This window comes from Scheffersomyces xylosifermentans (assembly GCF_036884685.1).
Source record: "Scheffersomyces xylosifermentans strain CBS 12540 chromosome Unknown RJT20scaffold_2, whole genome shotgun sequence".
Classification (NCBI taxonomy): domain Eukaryota; kingdom Fungi; phylum Ascomycota; class Pichiomycetes; order Serinales; family Debaryomycetaceae; genus Scheffersomyces; species Scheffersomyces xylosifermentans.
This window is the reverse complement of record NW_027042940.1, coordinates 981,605-994,843: the sequence shown is the minus strand read 5'-3', so window position 1 is coordinate 994,843 and position 13,239 is coordinate 981,605. Positions and strand designations below refer to the sequence as shown.

At 39.1% G+C, this 13,239-nt stretch overlaps 3 protein-coding genes across 3 annotated transcripts; all 3 read left to right on the top strand. All coding sequences in view use genetic code 12, as the record gives it.

Annotated features, from left to right (window-relative positions):
- Positions 1–1,442: 1,442 nt before the first annotated feature.
- On the top strand, positions 1,443–2,782 carry RJT20DRAFT_147582 (uncharacterized protein; the record flags this gene model as incomplete). Its single annotated transcript, XM_064918922.1, has 3 exons — positions 1,443–1,958; positions 2,009–2,419; positions 2,693–2,782. 3 exons carry the CDS (start codon positions 1,443–1,445, stop codon positions 2,780–2,782), a joined length of 1,017 nt encoding a protein of 338 aa, XP_064775897.1.
- Positions 2,783–4,955: 2,173 nt separating this feature from the next.
- RJT20DRAFT_133283 (uncharacterized protein) lies at positions 4,956–6,722 on the top strand (the record flags this gene model as incomplete). Its single annotated transcript, XM_064918210.1, has 1 exon — positions 4,956–6,722. One exon carries the CDS (start codon positions 4,956–4,958, stop codon positions 6,720–6,722), a length of 1,767 nt encoding a protein of 588 aa, XP_064775896.1.
- Positions 6,723–11,506: 4,784 nt separating this feature from the next.
- Positions 11,507–13,033, top strand: EXG2 (glucan exo-1,3-beta-glucosidase; the record flags this gene model as incomplete). Its single annotated transcript, XM_064918723.1, has 2 exons — positions 11,507–12,035; positions 12,063–13,033. 2 exons carry the CDS (start codon positions 11,507–11,509, stop codon positions 13,031–13,033), a joined length of 1,500 nt encoding a protein of 499 aa, XP_064775895.1.
- Between the last annotated feature and the right edge of the window lie 206 nt (positions 13,034–13,239).

Below are 13,239 nucleotides of genomic sequence, written 5' to 3'. Positions count from 1 at the left end.
ATTGTAAGCATACTCATTGTAAGAACCGAATTGTGAAGGAAAAGAAGTTTAAAATCTGTATTATTAAAGCGTTTCACATGTTTTGCGAGCTTCTTGGTGTCATTCTAGGTTGGCCTTGAATGGAATGTCAGTGGTGCATTGGAATGGTCTGCAAGTTTATCGATAAGACACACCACAATTATTTTTCCTAATGGTCAGAATCTTCCTTACATCAGGGATTATCTCCGAAGCTATAGAGTCAATGGAGGTGTTAGTTGAGTAAACTAGTAAAATGATAGACGTGAACCAATTGTCTCGTAGTACGCATAATTTACAAGAAAGAATATTGCTATTACGTAGATTCGAAAAAAAGTGTGAATTTCTTACTGAATTCCTTCTTTATAAATTATCGAAACCTCGCTGGCGTCAAATAACTTGGGATACGTGGTAATTCTTATCATGGAACATTTCCAAGAACTTATTCGTAAAACACTTCAATTTTTGCAAAACAATATCTGATATATCTTAGGCGAGTTAGGCCTTTTGCGGCATCTCACAGTTCCGTCTTCTTTTTTTTCTGCAGTAAATAGCCCCGCAAGATTGAACGGAGATCTGTGCATCGCATGCGTATAACGAAGATGTCGTAACTGCATACCTCCTTTAAAGTTACCAGGAATGAATCTTCATGTTAGGTCAGAGAGGAGTCTGTAATTTGTTGCGTAGTCTTAATAGATAATAAAATAACTAAATGCTTCTCAAGAACTTTATTCCCCATAGTGGGAGTAGTAATGGTGGGTAAGCTAGTATCCGTCCATTAATTGCAGCATATTTTCTGTGATAAATGCAGGGGTCAACTGCAAGCTGTCCTCATGGCTGCAAAAGATGACAGTGTCAATCGAGGAATACACAGACTCTCTTTGTCTAACAAAAATACTAATGCATGATATTATCTAGCAGCTTCTCACGTAAAATACATAAAAAGGCACATTGACCCGTAGTTTCCTGTCATTCACTATTATCCTTGGTACCATCGTATTTTATAGGCCCCTTTAGATCGCCTGCCAAGAAACCATTGATATTTTTTTGCTGCAAATTCATAGCGTAGATAAATTGTGTTGAGTTATTAAGAAGTGTTGGTGATTTATATTTATTGCAATCCTTTGGAGATTTCATTTATTAGATTTGCTTATAACACCCACGATATGAATTCTTTCGGAATCATATTCCTAATCTTGTGTTGCCAATCATGGATGGCCAATGCCCTTATAGTCAGCCAATCATCAGTATACCGTGGAATCACATTTAGTGACTCATTAACAGTAAATTTTGGAGCCACTGTGAGATTTGTGGACTCACAGATAGAAGTCCGTCAACCCATAAACATACAACAAGGGGCTGCTTTTTATAGTCTGTATGCATCCTCACTGAGATCGTTCTATTTTTATGAAGGAATAATCAACAATATGGGCAAATTTGTAGTTGACGGTTATAAGAAACAACTTTCGTTTTCGTATACCAATAGTGGAGGAATTACAAACTCGGGTACTATGTTATTCGGAATAGGAAGTGGTGACAGTTTGCCTTTGAAGTATGTGACGAACTACGGACTGATTTACGTAGTATCTCCGTCTGATGCATCATCCTTCTTAACACCCTATGGGGGCTTTACTATGTCACCTGGTGCATCTATCTGTCTCATGAACGCAGCCTATAAGATGCAAGGTTATCCAGCTGAAGTTACTGGAACAGGCGGGTGTCTCGCTCTTTTAGGTCTAGCGCGGATAGAGGGAGGCAATGGAGGAATTGACGTCAGAGTAACGGTTGTGATGTCACAATCTTCATCAATAATCCTCTTCCGCGGCAATGTGAATCCAATGACGATATCGAATTTTGGTCAAGGAAATACGCTCGGCTCATACTATACTGTAGATACAATTAGCTACGATCCTTCTCTGGGAATTGTAACTATTGTTAATTCGGTAAGTGTGTCATTCAGGTTTAATATTGTCTATGATATGTTACAAGCCAGTTTCATATCACTTCTGTTCCAGCACCCAATCTGCAAGCATCTAATGCCATTTCTTATAGCGGACTGGCTCCGAACGGCAGAATGGCTTGCAATTGTGACACAGACTTTGGCTCATATAATCCATTTACAGAATACATTACTAAGGTAAGTGATGCAGGATCAACATATTCGGCTGATGTTTTGATTACCACTTCAGCCAACAAAAGGTGGTACACAACGTCTTCGATAATACCGGCCCCATCTATAGAGTCTTCCACAACATCCACGGCTAGTTCACCAATCGAACTGTCAACTCAATCTTCTATTGTTGAGTCTTCAACAGAGCCATCAATTGCTTCTTCAACCCAATCTTCTTCATTTGAACCTTCCCCAAGTGAAACTCCTTCAGAACCTTCGCCAACTGAAAGTTCAGTGAGTCTGCTGAGACACTGGCAGAAGCCACAGAGTCTTCCATTCCTTGCTCATCGATATCAGACTCGTCAACCGAGTCTTCAGAAGAGTCTTCTTTAGAATCCTCAACAGATACCCCTGCGAAAGAATCATCAATTGTTGAAGATCACCAAGTAATCTGATATGTATCCAGGTAACGGTAACAGCAGCAGCAGTAACTTTACAGTCCCCAATCCCGGTCGTCCTGTTGCCACAAATTCTAGCTTGTAATCCACTACTATAGCAACAACGTAGAGTTGGCCTCGTTACATTGATTTCAGCCTTTCTCTCACTTCTATCTTGAAAAGTTTAAGAATGTTAATAGGAATGGAGGTAATTGCATAGTAGTTGCCGTGTGAAAGAAGATCAGTATGTGTCCATAAACATACCAGCTATAACGTACCATACCCCCTTGTATAATATACTTGTTTCTGTCGACATCAATCATACCATACGCTTGAAATTTGCTGCTGCTTTAAATAATCACTACTGTAAAACTGTCTATTTTGCATTCATTCTTTTTTACTGTTCTCGAATTGCGAGGCTGCAAATTGGTGTCATATTTTTATTTTCTCGTAAAAAAAGCTTGATTGCGAGTACCGATGACTTCAGACATACAACAAGATTTCTACCCGCTCTCACTAAAACCCATCATCTTTAACAGAATAACAACTTAAGAGAGTAACAGGTGCGAAATACATACAGTATCACCACACATGAACATCACGCATGTTAGGGTTAACCTCGTTACATCATTTCGGCAACATCAGATAAAGCAATGCATTACGGTAAATATTTTTTGTGTTGGAAGGGTTTCCATCGGTTATTCTACTTAAAAGCTCCTTAGAGACCTTTTCACCCCTTTTAACAGAAACTATAAACAAAAGTCATTCCATTGTATTATTGTTTGCTTAACATGGCCTAGCTAGGTGTCTAGTGAATGAAGCCAGAGGGGTAGGCATGAATTTCAGACTCACTCCTATCGATGCCATTGTCATCAAAGATTGAGTTGGATAATCCAATCTATCATATGACAAAATCTACGCGAAACACAATCATAGTATATATGAATTTCGACTCATAACCACGGGCATGGTCCACAAATTTCACGAGCGTATATCTTGGGTTATGCTATTTGTGTTTGATCAAGGAGATAAATTTCTTGAAGTTTACGAGAAACCGCGATTTTATGTGTGTTGCTAATTATCGACAGATCCCTGATTCCTAATATCCTTGGCAGCGCAGTGAATATTCTTCCCGCCAAGAAATCTAAATATTTTTTTTTCATTGATTAGACTAACTCATTTTCAAAGTTAACAAAGGAACTCATGCTGAAGAATAGGCATAAAAATATGAATTATACTATGATATGAACAATCTGAGAAGGGCCCTGTTGGATGTATTCTTATCTTTAGACTATTCAACGACTTAAACGAATGGTGAACGAAGAATATGTGGGCAATAATGAAAATCTGCTTTTGAGAGTTTGCTTCTCCTAATGGTCGATTTGGCATTCACACATGTGCAATCTGTGCCTTGAAGCTAACACAAATGTTAACTAAGGATGTCCGCTTTTATGATTCTCTCGGTAATTTATTCTCCTAAAAAAAACACTTCATTAAATTATCCTTCGAAAATCTCCTCTTAGATAACTAGGACTAACTGGCTTACATGTTCATGAACTTCAAACCTGTAGGTTCTTATACTTTAACTGATCTTCGTGATTAAATGTCTGGTTAGATATACTATGCAACATTCTGCCCTTTATATCCATTTGCAGTCCCACATTCCTCGTATTTTCCTGCGATATTAGCCCCGTGAGATTATACGAATATCATTGCATCGTTAAAATGTAGCCGTAACTACAGTCCTCCTTTTTCAAGTGTCCTCGGATTTTCAATTGAAAATGTGAGAAAGGGAAGGACACTACATGTTTTCATAGCAATATAGATAATAGCTTATGGATTAGTTATGTCTACTTCCTTTTAGGGATTGCACACACATGGGTCATAATTGGCTCGATGAGTGTGAATAATATTGGCGACTGAAATCCATTAGGGTCTGTTCTCACTGTAGTTAATTTTCAGTCTAATGAGCACATATTTTCTTACTTTCGATGCAATGCGTCAACAGAGAGGCTATTTTTTTTAGCTGCAACGGTTGTCCATATATTAATATGGTTTAAAAATGAATACCAGATCTCTACTTCAGTAACAATGTCATCATAATTCAAGCAGTCACTCACCCAGATTAGAACAAAGATGTGAGCGAACTTGGCACCTACAATCCTGTCATGCAAATTACTGCTTGTCCATAGCAATTATCTTTCTTGGCCCTTTCGAATCGCCTGCCAAGAAATTTTGATATTTTTTTGCAGCAAATAAATCATGAATTTCAGTTTTACTGTGGGTTCGTAAAGCAATTGTATTGAGTTGTGAATACATATATATATTTGATTATATCTTGCATTGTTGAAGGTTGTCATGATCAAGTAAATGATAATTTTATCTGGCATAACATGAATTCAATCGGCATTATATTCCTAATATTATGTGGCCATTCATTGATGGCCAATGCCCTTATAGTCAGCCAATCAGCAGTATACCGTGGAATCACTTTTGATGAAGCATTAACGGTAAATACTGGGGCCACTGTTAGGTTTGTGGACTCACAAATACAGGTACATCAAGCCGTAAACATACAACCATCGGCTTATTTCTATAGTCTTTATACATCTCCACAGGGAGCGTTTAACTTTTACGAAGGAATAATCACCAATATGGGGAAGTTTGTGGTCGACGGTTATAACAAACTTATTTCGTATGGTATTGCAGGCGGCAATAATGGAGGTATAGTAAACTCTGGCAGAATGTTATTTGGATTAGGAACAGGTGGGAATTTGGTTTTGAAATATGTGACGAACCAAGGACTGATTTATGTAGCATCCCCTGATACGTCAAACTTCTTAATGCCATACGGCTTGAATATGTCTCCTGGAGCCTCCATCTGTCTCATGAACTCAGTCTATAAGTTGCAAGGTTATACAGGTGAAGCGTCTGGTGCTGGTGGGTGTATTTCTCTTTTAGGTCTGGCACGTATAGAGGGAGGAAATGGAGGAATCGATAGCAGAATAACGGTTGTGATGTCACAATTCTCAGCAATAATAATTGCGGGAAGCAATGAGTTCCCGATGACGGTATCTAATTTTGGGCAGGGAAACAAGCTTGGATCGTTCTATCCAGTACAAGCTTATGGCTACGATCCCAACCTGGGTATTTTGACTATTGTTAATACTGTAGGTTTGACCATCCGGTATAATATTGGTCGAGGATATCTCCCATACCAATTTTATGTCACTTCATTTGTTACAAGCGGCATGCAACCAAATAATGCTATACTTTACAACGGATATGCTCCTAACGGCAGATTGGCATGCAATTGTGACACTGATTTCGGGACATACAATCCATTTACCGAATATATTACCACAGTAAGTGACGTAGGAACGACTTATTCAGCTGATGTGTTGATTACCACTTCTATGAATAGAAGGTGGTACACCACGACTTCAATAATACCGGCGCCACCGGCCCCATCTACAGAATCTTCAACGACATCCACGGCTCCTTCATCAATTGAACTGTCAACTCAATCTTCTATTGTTGAGTCTTCAACAGAGCCTTCAATTGCTTCTTCAACCCAATCTTCTTCATTTGAACCTTCCCCAAGTGAAACTCCTTCAGAAGTCTCTCCAACTGAAAGTTCAATTCTTTCTTCCAGCAAATCTGTTGAGAGCTCAATACAGTCTTCTTTGGAGTCAGCCACATCCACAGACTCTTCGACAGTAGAGTCTGCTACGGAGTCCTCTATCCTTGACTCCTCGGTATCAGACTCGTCAACTGAGTCTTCGGCAGGGTCTTCTCTGGAAGCCTCAACTATCACACCAACGGACACCTCCTCGTCGGAATCCTCAATTGTCGAAGAAACATCCACAGACTCATCGACAGTAGAATCCTCTACAGAGTCCTCTATACCTGGCTCGTCGGAATCAGACTCGTCAACTGAGTCTTCAGAAGAGCCTTCTTCGGAAACCTCAACAGACACACCATCAGAAAACCTGACAGAATCATCAACTGTTGAAGATCCACCAAGTGATCTGTCGATATGCATCCAAGTAACAGTAACAGCGGAAGCAGTAACTGTGACAGTCCCCAATCCTGGTCTTCCTGTTGACACAATATCAAGCTTGGAATCTACTACAATTACAACGACAGTCACCACTTAGTTTTATTTATGGAAATGTTTTCACATCTTCTCTTGAAAAATAAATAGAAGTTAATAGATATATTTTCGGCGGTACATTATTGGTTACAAGTCTCTTATTGACATGTAAAATCCGGATCATACGGTGTTCACAAATCCTATTAAAAATGAACCAAATACCTTTATGGACTTTCAAAGCTATCCTAGAATACGCTGATATTTTGCTGCTGTTATATTTACCATAACAGTCTTCTAGCATCCTTTTGTCTTAATTTAATTATGACGTTGCACATTAACTTTATTTTTCTGAATTGTAATAGGAACCTAATTTGAAGATGAAGCAACCTAGCACATACATCCAGGGTTTCTATCCGCCCAAAAAGAAACCTAACCTAACAGGAAAACGAACTAAGATAGGAAGAAGTGCGAAAATAAATACCGTATCTCCAAATCACATCAACACATAACCCTTTGGGCATCCTTTGGCTGGTCGTGTTACCACCTAGGCAACATCCGATATAAAAGTGATTTACATTATTTGTGTCGTAAGTGTTTGTAAATCTAAAAGCTCATACCTTTCTCCTCCTTTAAAAAACAAAACGATATTTAATAAAAAAATTCATTCCATTGCTAAATTTCTCTTCAAAAAAGACCTTGCTACGTATATAGCGAGTGAGACCAGGGAATTGGGCAAGAACTTAAAACTCACTCATTTTCGATTCTTTCCTAATGGGAAAAGACTTAGCTTTGTGCCATTAAACGAATTGGTAGTGGTAGGATTTGATCAAAGAGATCATTTCTTCTAAACCACAAATTATATAGAGAAACAACTACAGACCACTGAGTACAGATACCTTGCCAGCACAGAGATAAAGCAGCCACCAAAAACTTTGATGTACGTTTTTCATTGAAGCAGACTAATTCATTTTACAAATTCAGCAAGGTCCCGATTTTGAAAGAGTAGAGTCTAATGAAGACGCAGTGTCATACTATGTAGTGGAAATCTCTTTAAAGCATCTTCTTGGTTGTCTTTTCAACCTTTGGCTATTGACGATTAAACGAATTTAAAACGAAGTCTTGGGCTGTAATAACTCAAAACTGGTTATTTGGAAACAGAAAGGTTGCCTTTTCCCTTCACACATGTGCAATATGTCTCTCGAAGCTATTTCCACCAGCGGTTTATTAGTTTAAGGAAGTTATGAAAAATGCTCCTTGGCTTCAATTCTCGTGGTGAATAGATCACTGATTGCTTGCATGCCAACGTATGTAATACTGTGGTACTTTTTAGTTGAACACACCGTTGTGATTGATTCTATGGCTGGAATACAATGCAGCTTTCGGCGCTTGCGTTCTCTCGCAGGCCCACATGCATCGTATTTTCCTGTGAGATTAGCCCTGTGAGATTATACGACGATCTTCCACCGCTTTCAAATCGCTAATATGTAACCTCGTAACTGCATGCCTCATTTCATAGCTTATATGAATGGATCCTCAGATAAGGTCCAGCGAGGGGCTACTGTAGTCTTTGTAGATAATAATGAAAGCAAGTGTTTGCTTCTAACTATAGACGCAATAGAGGAATCATAAGGTGCAGAGTGGCTAGATAGAACAGTATACAGCCTCCTCGAACTCTCAGACTGATGAGCATATTTTCTGCGTTTGATGCAGGGACTACGAGCCTTCTTCTAACCGCTAAGGTTCTGGAAGATCTCAGAGTTAAACGAGAATACCAAAACTCTCTTTATCTAACGAAATACAGATGCGTGATAGCTGTAGGAAAATTCAATCGCAAAAGGACCGTACTTTCACTCCTACAATACTGTCATGCGTTTCCTGATATCGTCGTATAAAGTCTTGGCCCTATGAATCGCCTGCCAAGAAACCTTTGATATTTTTTGCAACAAATAAATCATCAATTTCAGTTTTATTGTAGGTCCCGTAAAGCAATTGAATCGGATTATGAAGTATTGAAGTTTTATATATATTCTAATGTTTGTGGGCTTCCATGATCATAGGAATATCTATTATCAGAAACGATATGAATTTATTCAAGATCATATTCCTAGTGGGGTTTACCCTATCACGGGTGGTGAATGGACTTACAGTTAGTCAAACAGAAGTATACCGTGGAATAACATTTAATGAAATACTAGCGGTATATACTGGAGCCATTGTTAGGTTTGTGGACTCACAAATACAAGTCCATCAAAACATATACATTAATCCAGGGGCCTCTTTTTATAGTCTTTACGCTTCTCCACTGGGATCGTTCTTTTTTTATGAAGGAACAATTTACAATCTGGGGAAGTTCGTTATTGACGGCTATAACAAATTAATTTCCTTTCCTTACAATAATGGTGGTGCAATACAAAACTATGGTAGTATGTTATTCGGACTAGGAAGTGGTGGAAATTTGCCTTTGAAATATGTGGCAAACGGCGGACTGATTTACGTAGTGTCCCCGTCAGATTCATCCTCCCTCTCAATACCCTATGGCCGGTTGACTATGTATCCTGGTGCATCCCTCTGTCTCATGAACACAGTATATAGGATGCAAGGCTATTCAGGTGAAGTGACTGGCACTGGGGGGTGTATTTCCCTTTTAGGTCTGGCACGTATAGATGGAGGAAATGGAGGAATTGATAGCACTGTAACAGTTGCGATGTCACCATCTTCTGCCATAATACTTACCAGTGGCAATCCGGTCCCGATGACGGTATCTAATTTTGGACAGGGAAACAAGATTGGATCGTACTATCCAATACAAGCATTTGGATACAATCCTTCCCTGGGTATTTTAACATTTGTTACAGTAAATGGGAATAGCCAGTTTAATATTGGTCTAGGATATGTCCCTAGCCAGTTTTATATTACCACATTTCCAACAAATGCTGGGCTACCAAATAATGCCATTCTTTACAACGGATTTGCTCCTAACGGTCGAATAACATGTAATTGTGATACAGATTTTGGGACGTACAATCCATTTACCGAATATATTACCACAGTAAGTGACGTAGGAACGACTTATTCAGCTGATGTGTTGATTACCACTTCTATGAATAGAAGGTGGTACACCACGACTTCAATAATACCGGCGCCACCGGCCCCATCTACAGAATCTTCTACAACATCCACGTCTCCTTCATCAATCGAACTGTCAACTCAATCTTCTATTGTTGAGTCTTCAACAGAGCCTTCAATTGCTTCTTCAACCCAATCTTCTTCATTTGAGCCTTCCCCAAGTGAAACTCCTTCAGAAGTCTCTCCAACTGAAAGTTCAATTCTTTCTTCCAGCAAATCTGTTGAGAGCTCAATACAGTCTTCTTTGGAGTCAGCCACATCCACAGACTCTTCGACAGTAGAGTCTTCTACGGAGTCCTCTATCCTTGACTCCTCGGTATCAGACTCGTCAACTGAGTCTTCGGCAGGGTCTTCTCTGGAAGCCTCAACTATCACACCAACGGACACCTCCTCGTCGGAATCCTCAATTTTCGAAGAAACATCCACAGACTCTTCGGTAGTAGATTCGTCTACAGAATCCTCTATTCCTGACTCCTCGACATCGGACTCGTCAACAGAGTCTTCAGCAGAGTCTTCTTTGGAAATTTCAACTGACACAGCAACAGACACTTCTACAACAGAATCATCAATTGCTGAAGAAACATCCACAGACTCATCGACAGTAGAATCCTCTACAGAGTCCTCTATACCTGGCTCGTCGGAATCAGACTCGTCAACTAAGTCTTCAGAAGAGCCTTCTTCGGAAACCTCAACAGACACACCATCAGAAAACCTGACAGAATCATCAACTGTTGAAGATCCACCAAGTGATCTGTCGATATGCATCCAAGTAACAGTAACAGCGGAAGCAGTAACTGTGACAGTCCCCAATCCTGGTCTACCTGTTGACACAGTATCAAGCTTGGAATCTACTACTATAACAACGACAGTCACCACTTAGTTTTATTTATGGAAATGTTTTCACATCTTCTCTTGAAAATCAAGAAGATAAAGATATACTTATGGGCGTATATAAGCATATTTGTCTTATCCTTCCACATGAATAAAAAATTAAATATGTGTACCTGTGAATGACAATGAATCATACACCTTTTCACACATATCTTTTTTATCTCCAGGTGCCCCTCAGAATATACGCTGTTGCATTGCTGCTGTTTATTTCATGACTGTCTATTTGCATCTATCTTTCTACATTCAAATAGTTCTCTGTAGAAAATTGGCTGCAAAATAACTTCATTTTTCTGATCTCGTAAAAAGAGCCCAATTTGGAATACTGAACAGGCCTCACACATAAAACCAGAGTTCTATCCACTCCAAAGAAACCTATCACCTCCATCAGAACAAACTATCAAACAAACTAACAAAACAAACCAAGAACTAATGCGACAATAGATACAGTATCACCAAATCACATCAACACATGATAAATCGCACAAATATACAGAAACAATGCTTCACTACATTAATCAGTCGCCGGTAGTTAATTAGATACCTTAAATACCACAAACACGCGCATGCTCATGGGTACCGCAAACTGCAAACAAACGAGTGAAAAGATAATCAGGTACGAGGATAAAAATAGAACAAAATTTCTAAATGTTGTAGATCTCCTAGTAGAGATATAGAACATATCGTTAAAGTGTCGAGAATATCGAAAGAGTTGGGTGGTGTCGGTATCTCTTAATCTGGAGTTAAAAGATTGTGGTTACACTCGCTTGTTGATTTACACTCGTTAAATTTTCTATTTCCCTCGTCTGTGTCCTCTATTACAATTACATCGACATGGTCTCTCTCGACTTCATTCTTCCTCTATGTATTCTCTTGCTTTCCTATTCTGTTAATGGACTCGGTATCAACACCACATCGACTGACTTCACAAACGTAACGAACAGCACGGAATTCTCACCTTCTTACGATCCAAACACATTCAAATATCAAGGTGTAGCTATTGGTGGTTGGCTCGTGCTTGAGCCATATATCACTCCTTCGCTATTCTTAGCTTTCAACCAAACGAAAGGCACAAATGAATCGGATATACCGGTTGACGAGTACCATTACTGCCAGCAACTTGGCCCTGAAGAAGCCAAAGCTCGTCTTACACAACATTGGGATACATTCTACACCGAAGACGATTTTGCTGACATCAAATCTCGTGGTTTGAACATGGTTAGAATCCCAATTGGATACTGGGCCTTTCAGAAATTAGACAATGACCCTTATGTAATGGGAGCACAGGATTACTTGGACAAAGCCCTTGGTTGGGCGAAAAATAACGATCTCAAAGTGATGATCGACTTACATGGAGCTCCTGGTTCCTAGAACGGATTCGACAATTCAGGATATAGGGATATTGGATATCCAGGCTGGTTTAATAAGACGGAATATCTTACAGTCACAAAATCAGTCCTCCATATGATATACAAGAAGTATGGAACTGGCGATATTGCACGGGAGTATAAAGATACTATTCTTGGTATAGAAGTCATCAACGAACCATATACACCAAGCTTGTCAATAACAAAGTTGAAGAAGTTCTACGTCGATACGTACATTGATGCTCGTAACACACAAGATCTCAACAACACCATTGTCATCCAAGACGGATTTGAGCCCCTTGGCTATTGGAATGACTTCTTAAGTGGAGGCAACATTTATACGAACTCCAGTTCGAAATTCCCTCTGATTTCAAATAGTTCTTCTAACTCCAGCTCTAACTCCAGCTCTAACGGATGGGCCGGAACATTCAATATCTTAATCGATCATCATCATTACGAGGTGTTCAGTACCTCTGTCACTTCAAATATCACCACTCACCTTCTGGACATTGTGGGGTATGCATCAGGGTTGAAGGATGAGCAATCTCATCATCGTTCAATAGTAGGTGAATGGTCTGCAGCACTCACCGATTGTGCCCCTTGGCTCAACGGTGTAGGGTTGGGCTCGAGATATGCTGGTGAAGCACCTTATAACTGGACCAAGACTGGAAGTTGTAAGAACATTGACAACTTCTCCAAGTGGTCAAAACAGGACAAGAAAAATACAAGAAAATTTATAGAGATCCAATTGGATCAATATTCCCGTTACTCGGCCGGATGGATATTCTGGTGCTGGAAAACAGAAACAACTATTGAATGGGATTTAAAAAGGTTAGTGGAGTACGATTTGTTTCCTCAACCTCTTGACAACTTCACATACATTGTCAATGGAACTGATACCGATAAGACTAGTTCCTCGGCAAAGAATTCCATTATGGGAGGATCTTTATCTATTGCTCTTCTTCCGATAATAGTTTTAATACTATTCATTTAATTGTTATAGATGTATATATAGAATAGAGAATAAAAAATGACGCTTAATTGATATATATATATATATATATATATATATATATATAATAGAGATATAAATGACGCTTAACTTGATATATATACAATAGAGAAAAAACTGACATTTCAGTATTCGTCATTGAAAGCATCAATAGACAATGCTGTTATATGACATGATTATACACATAA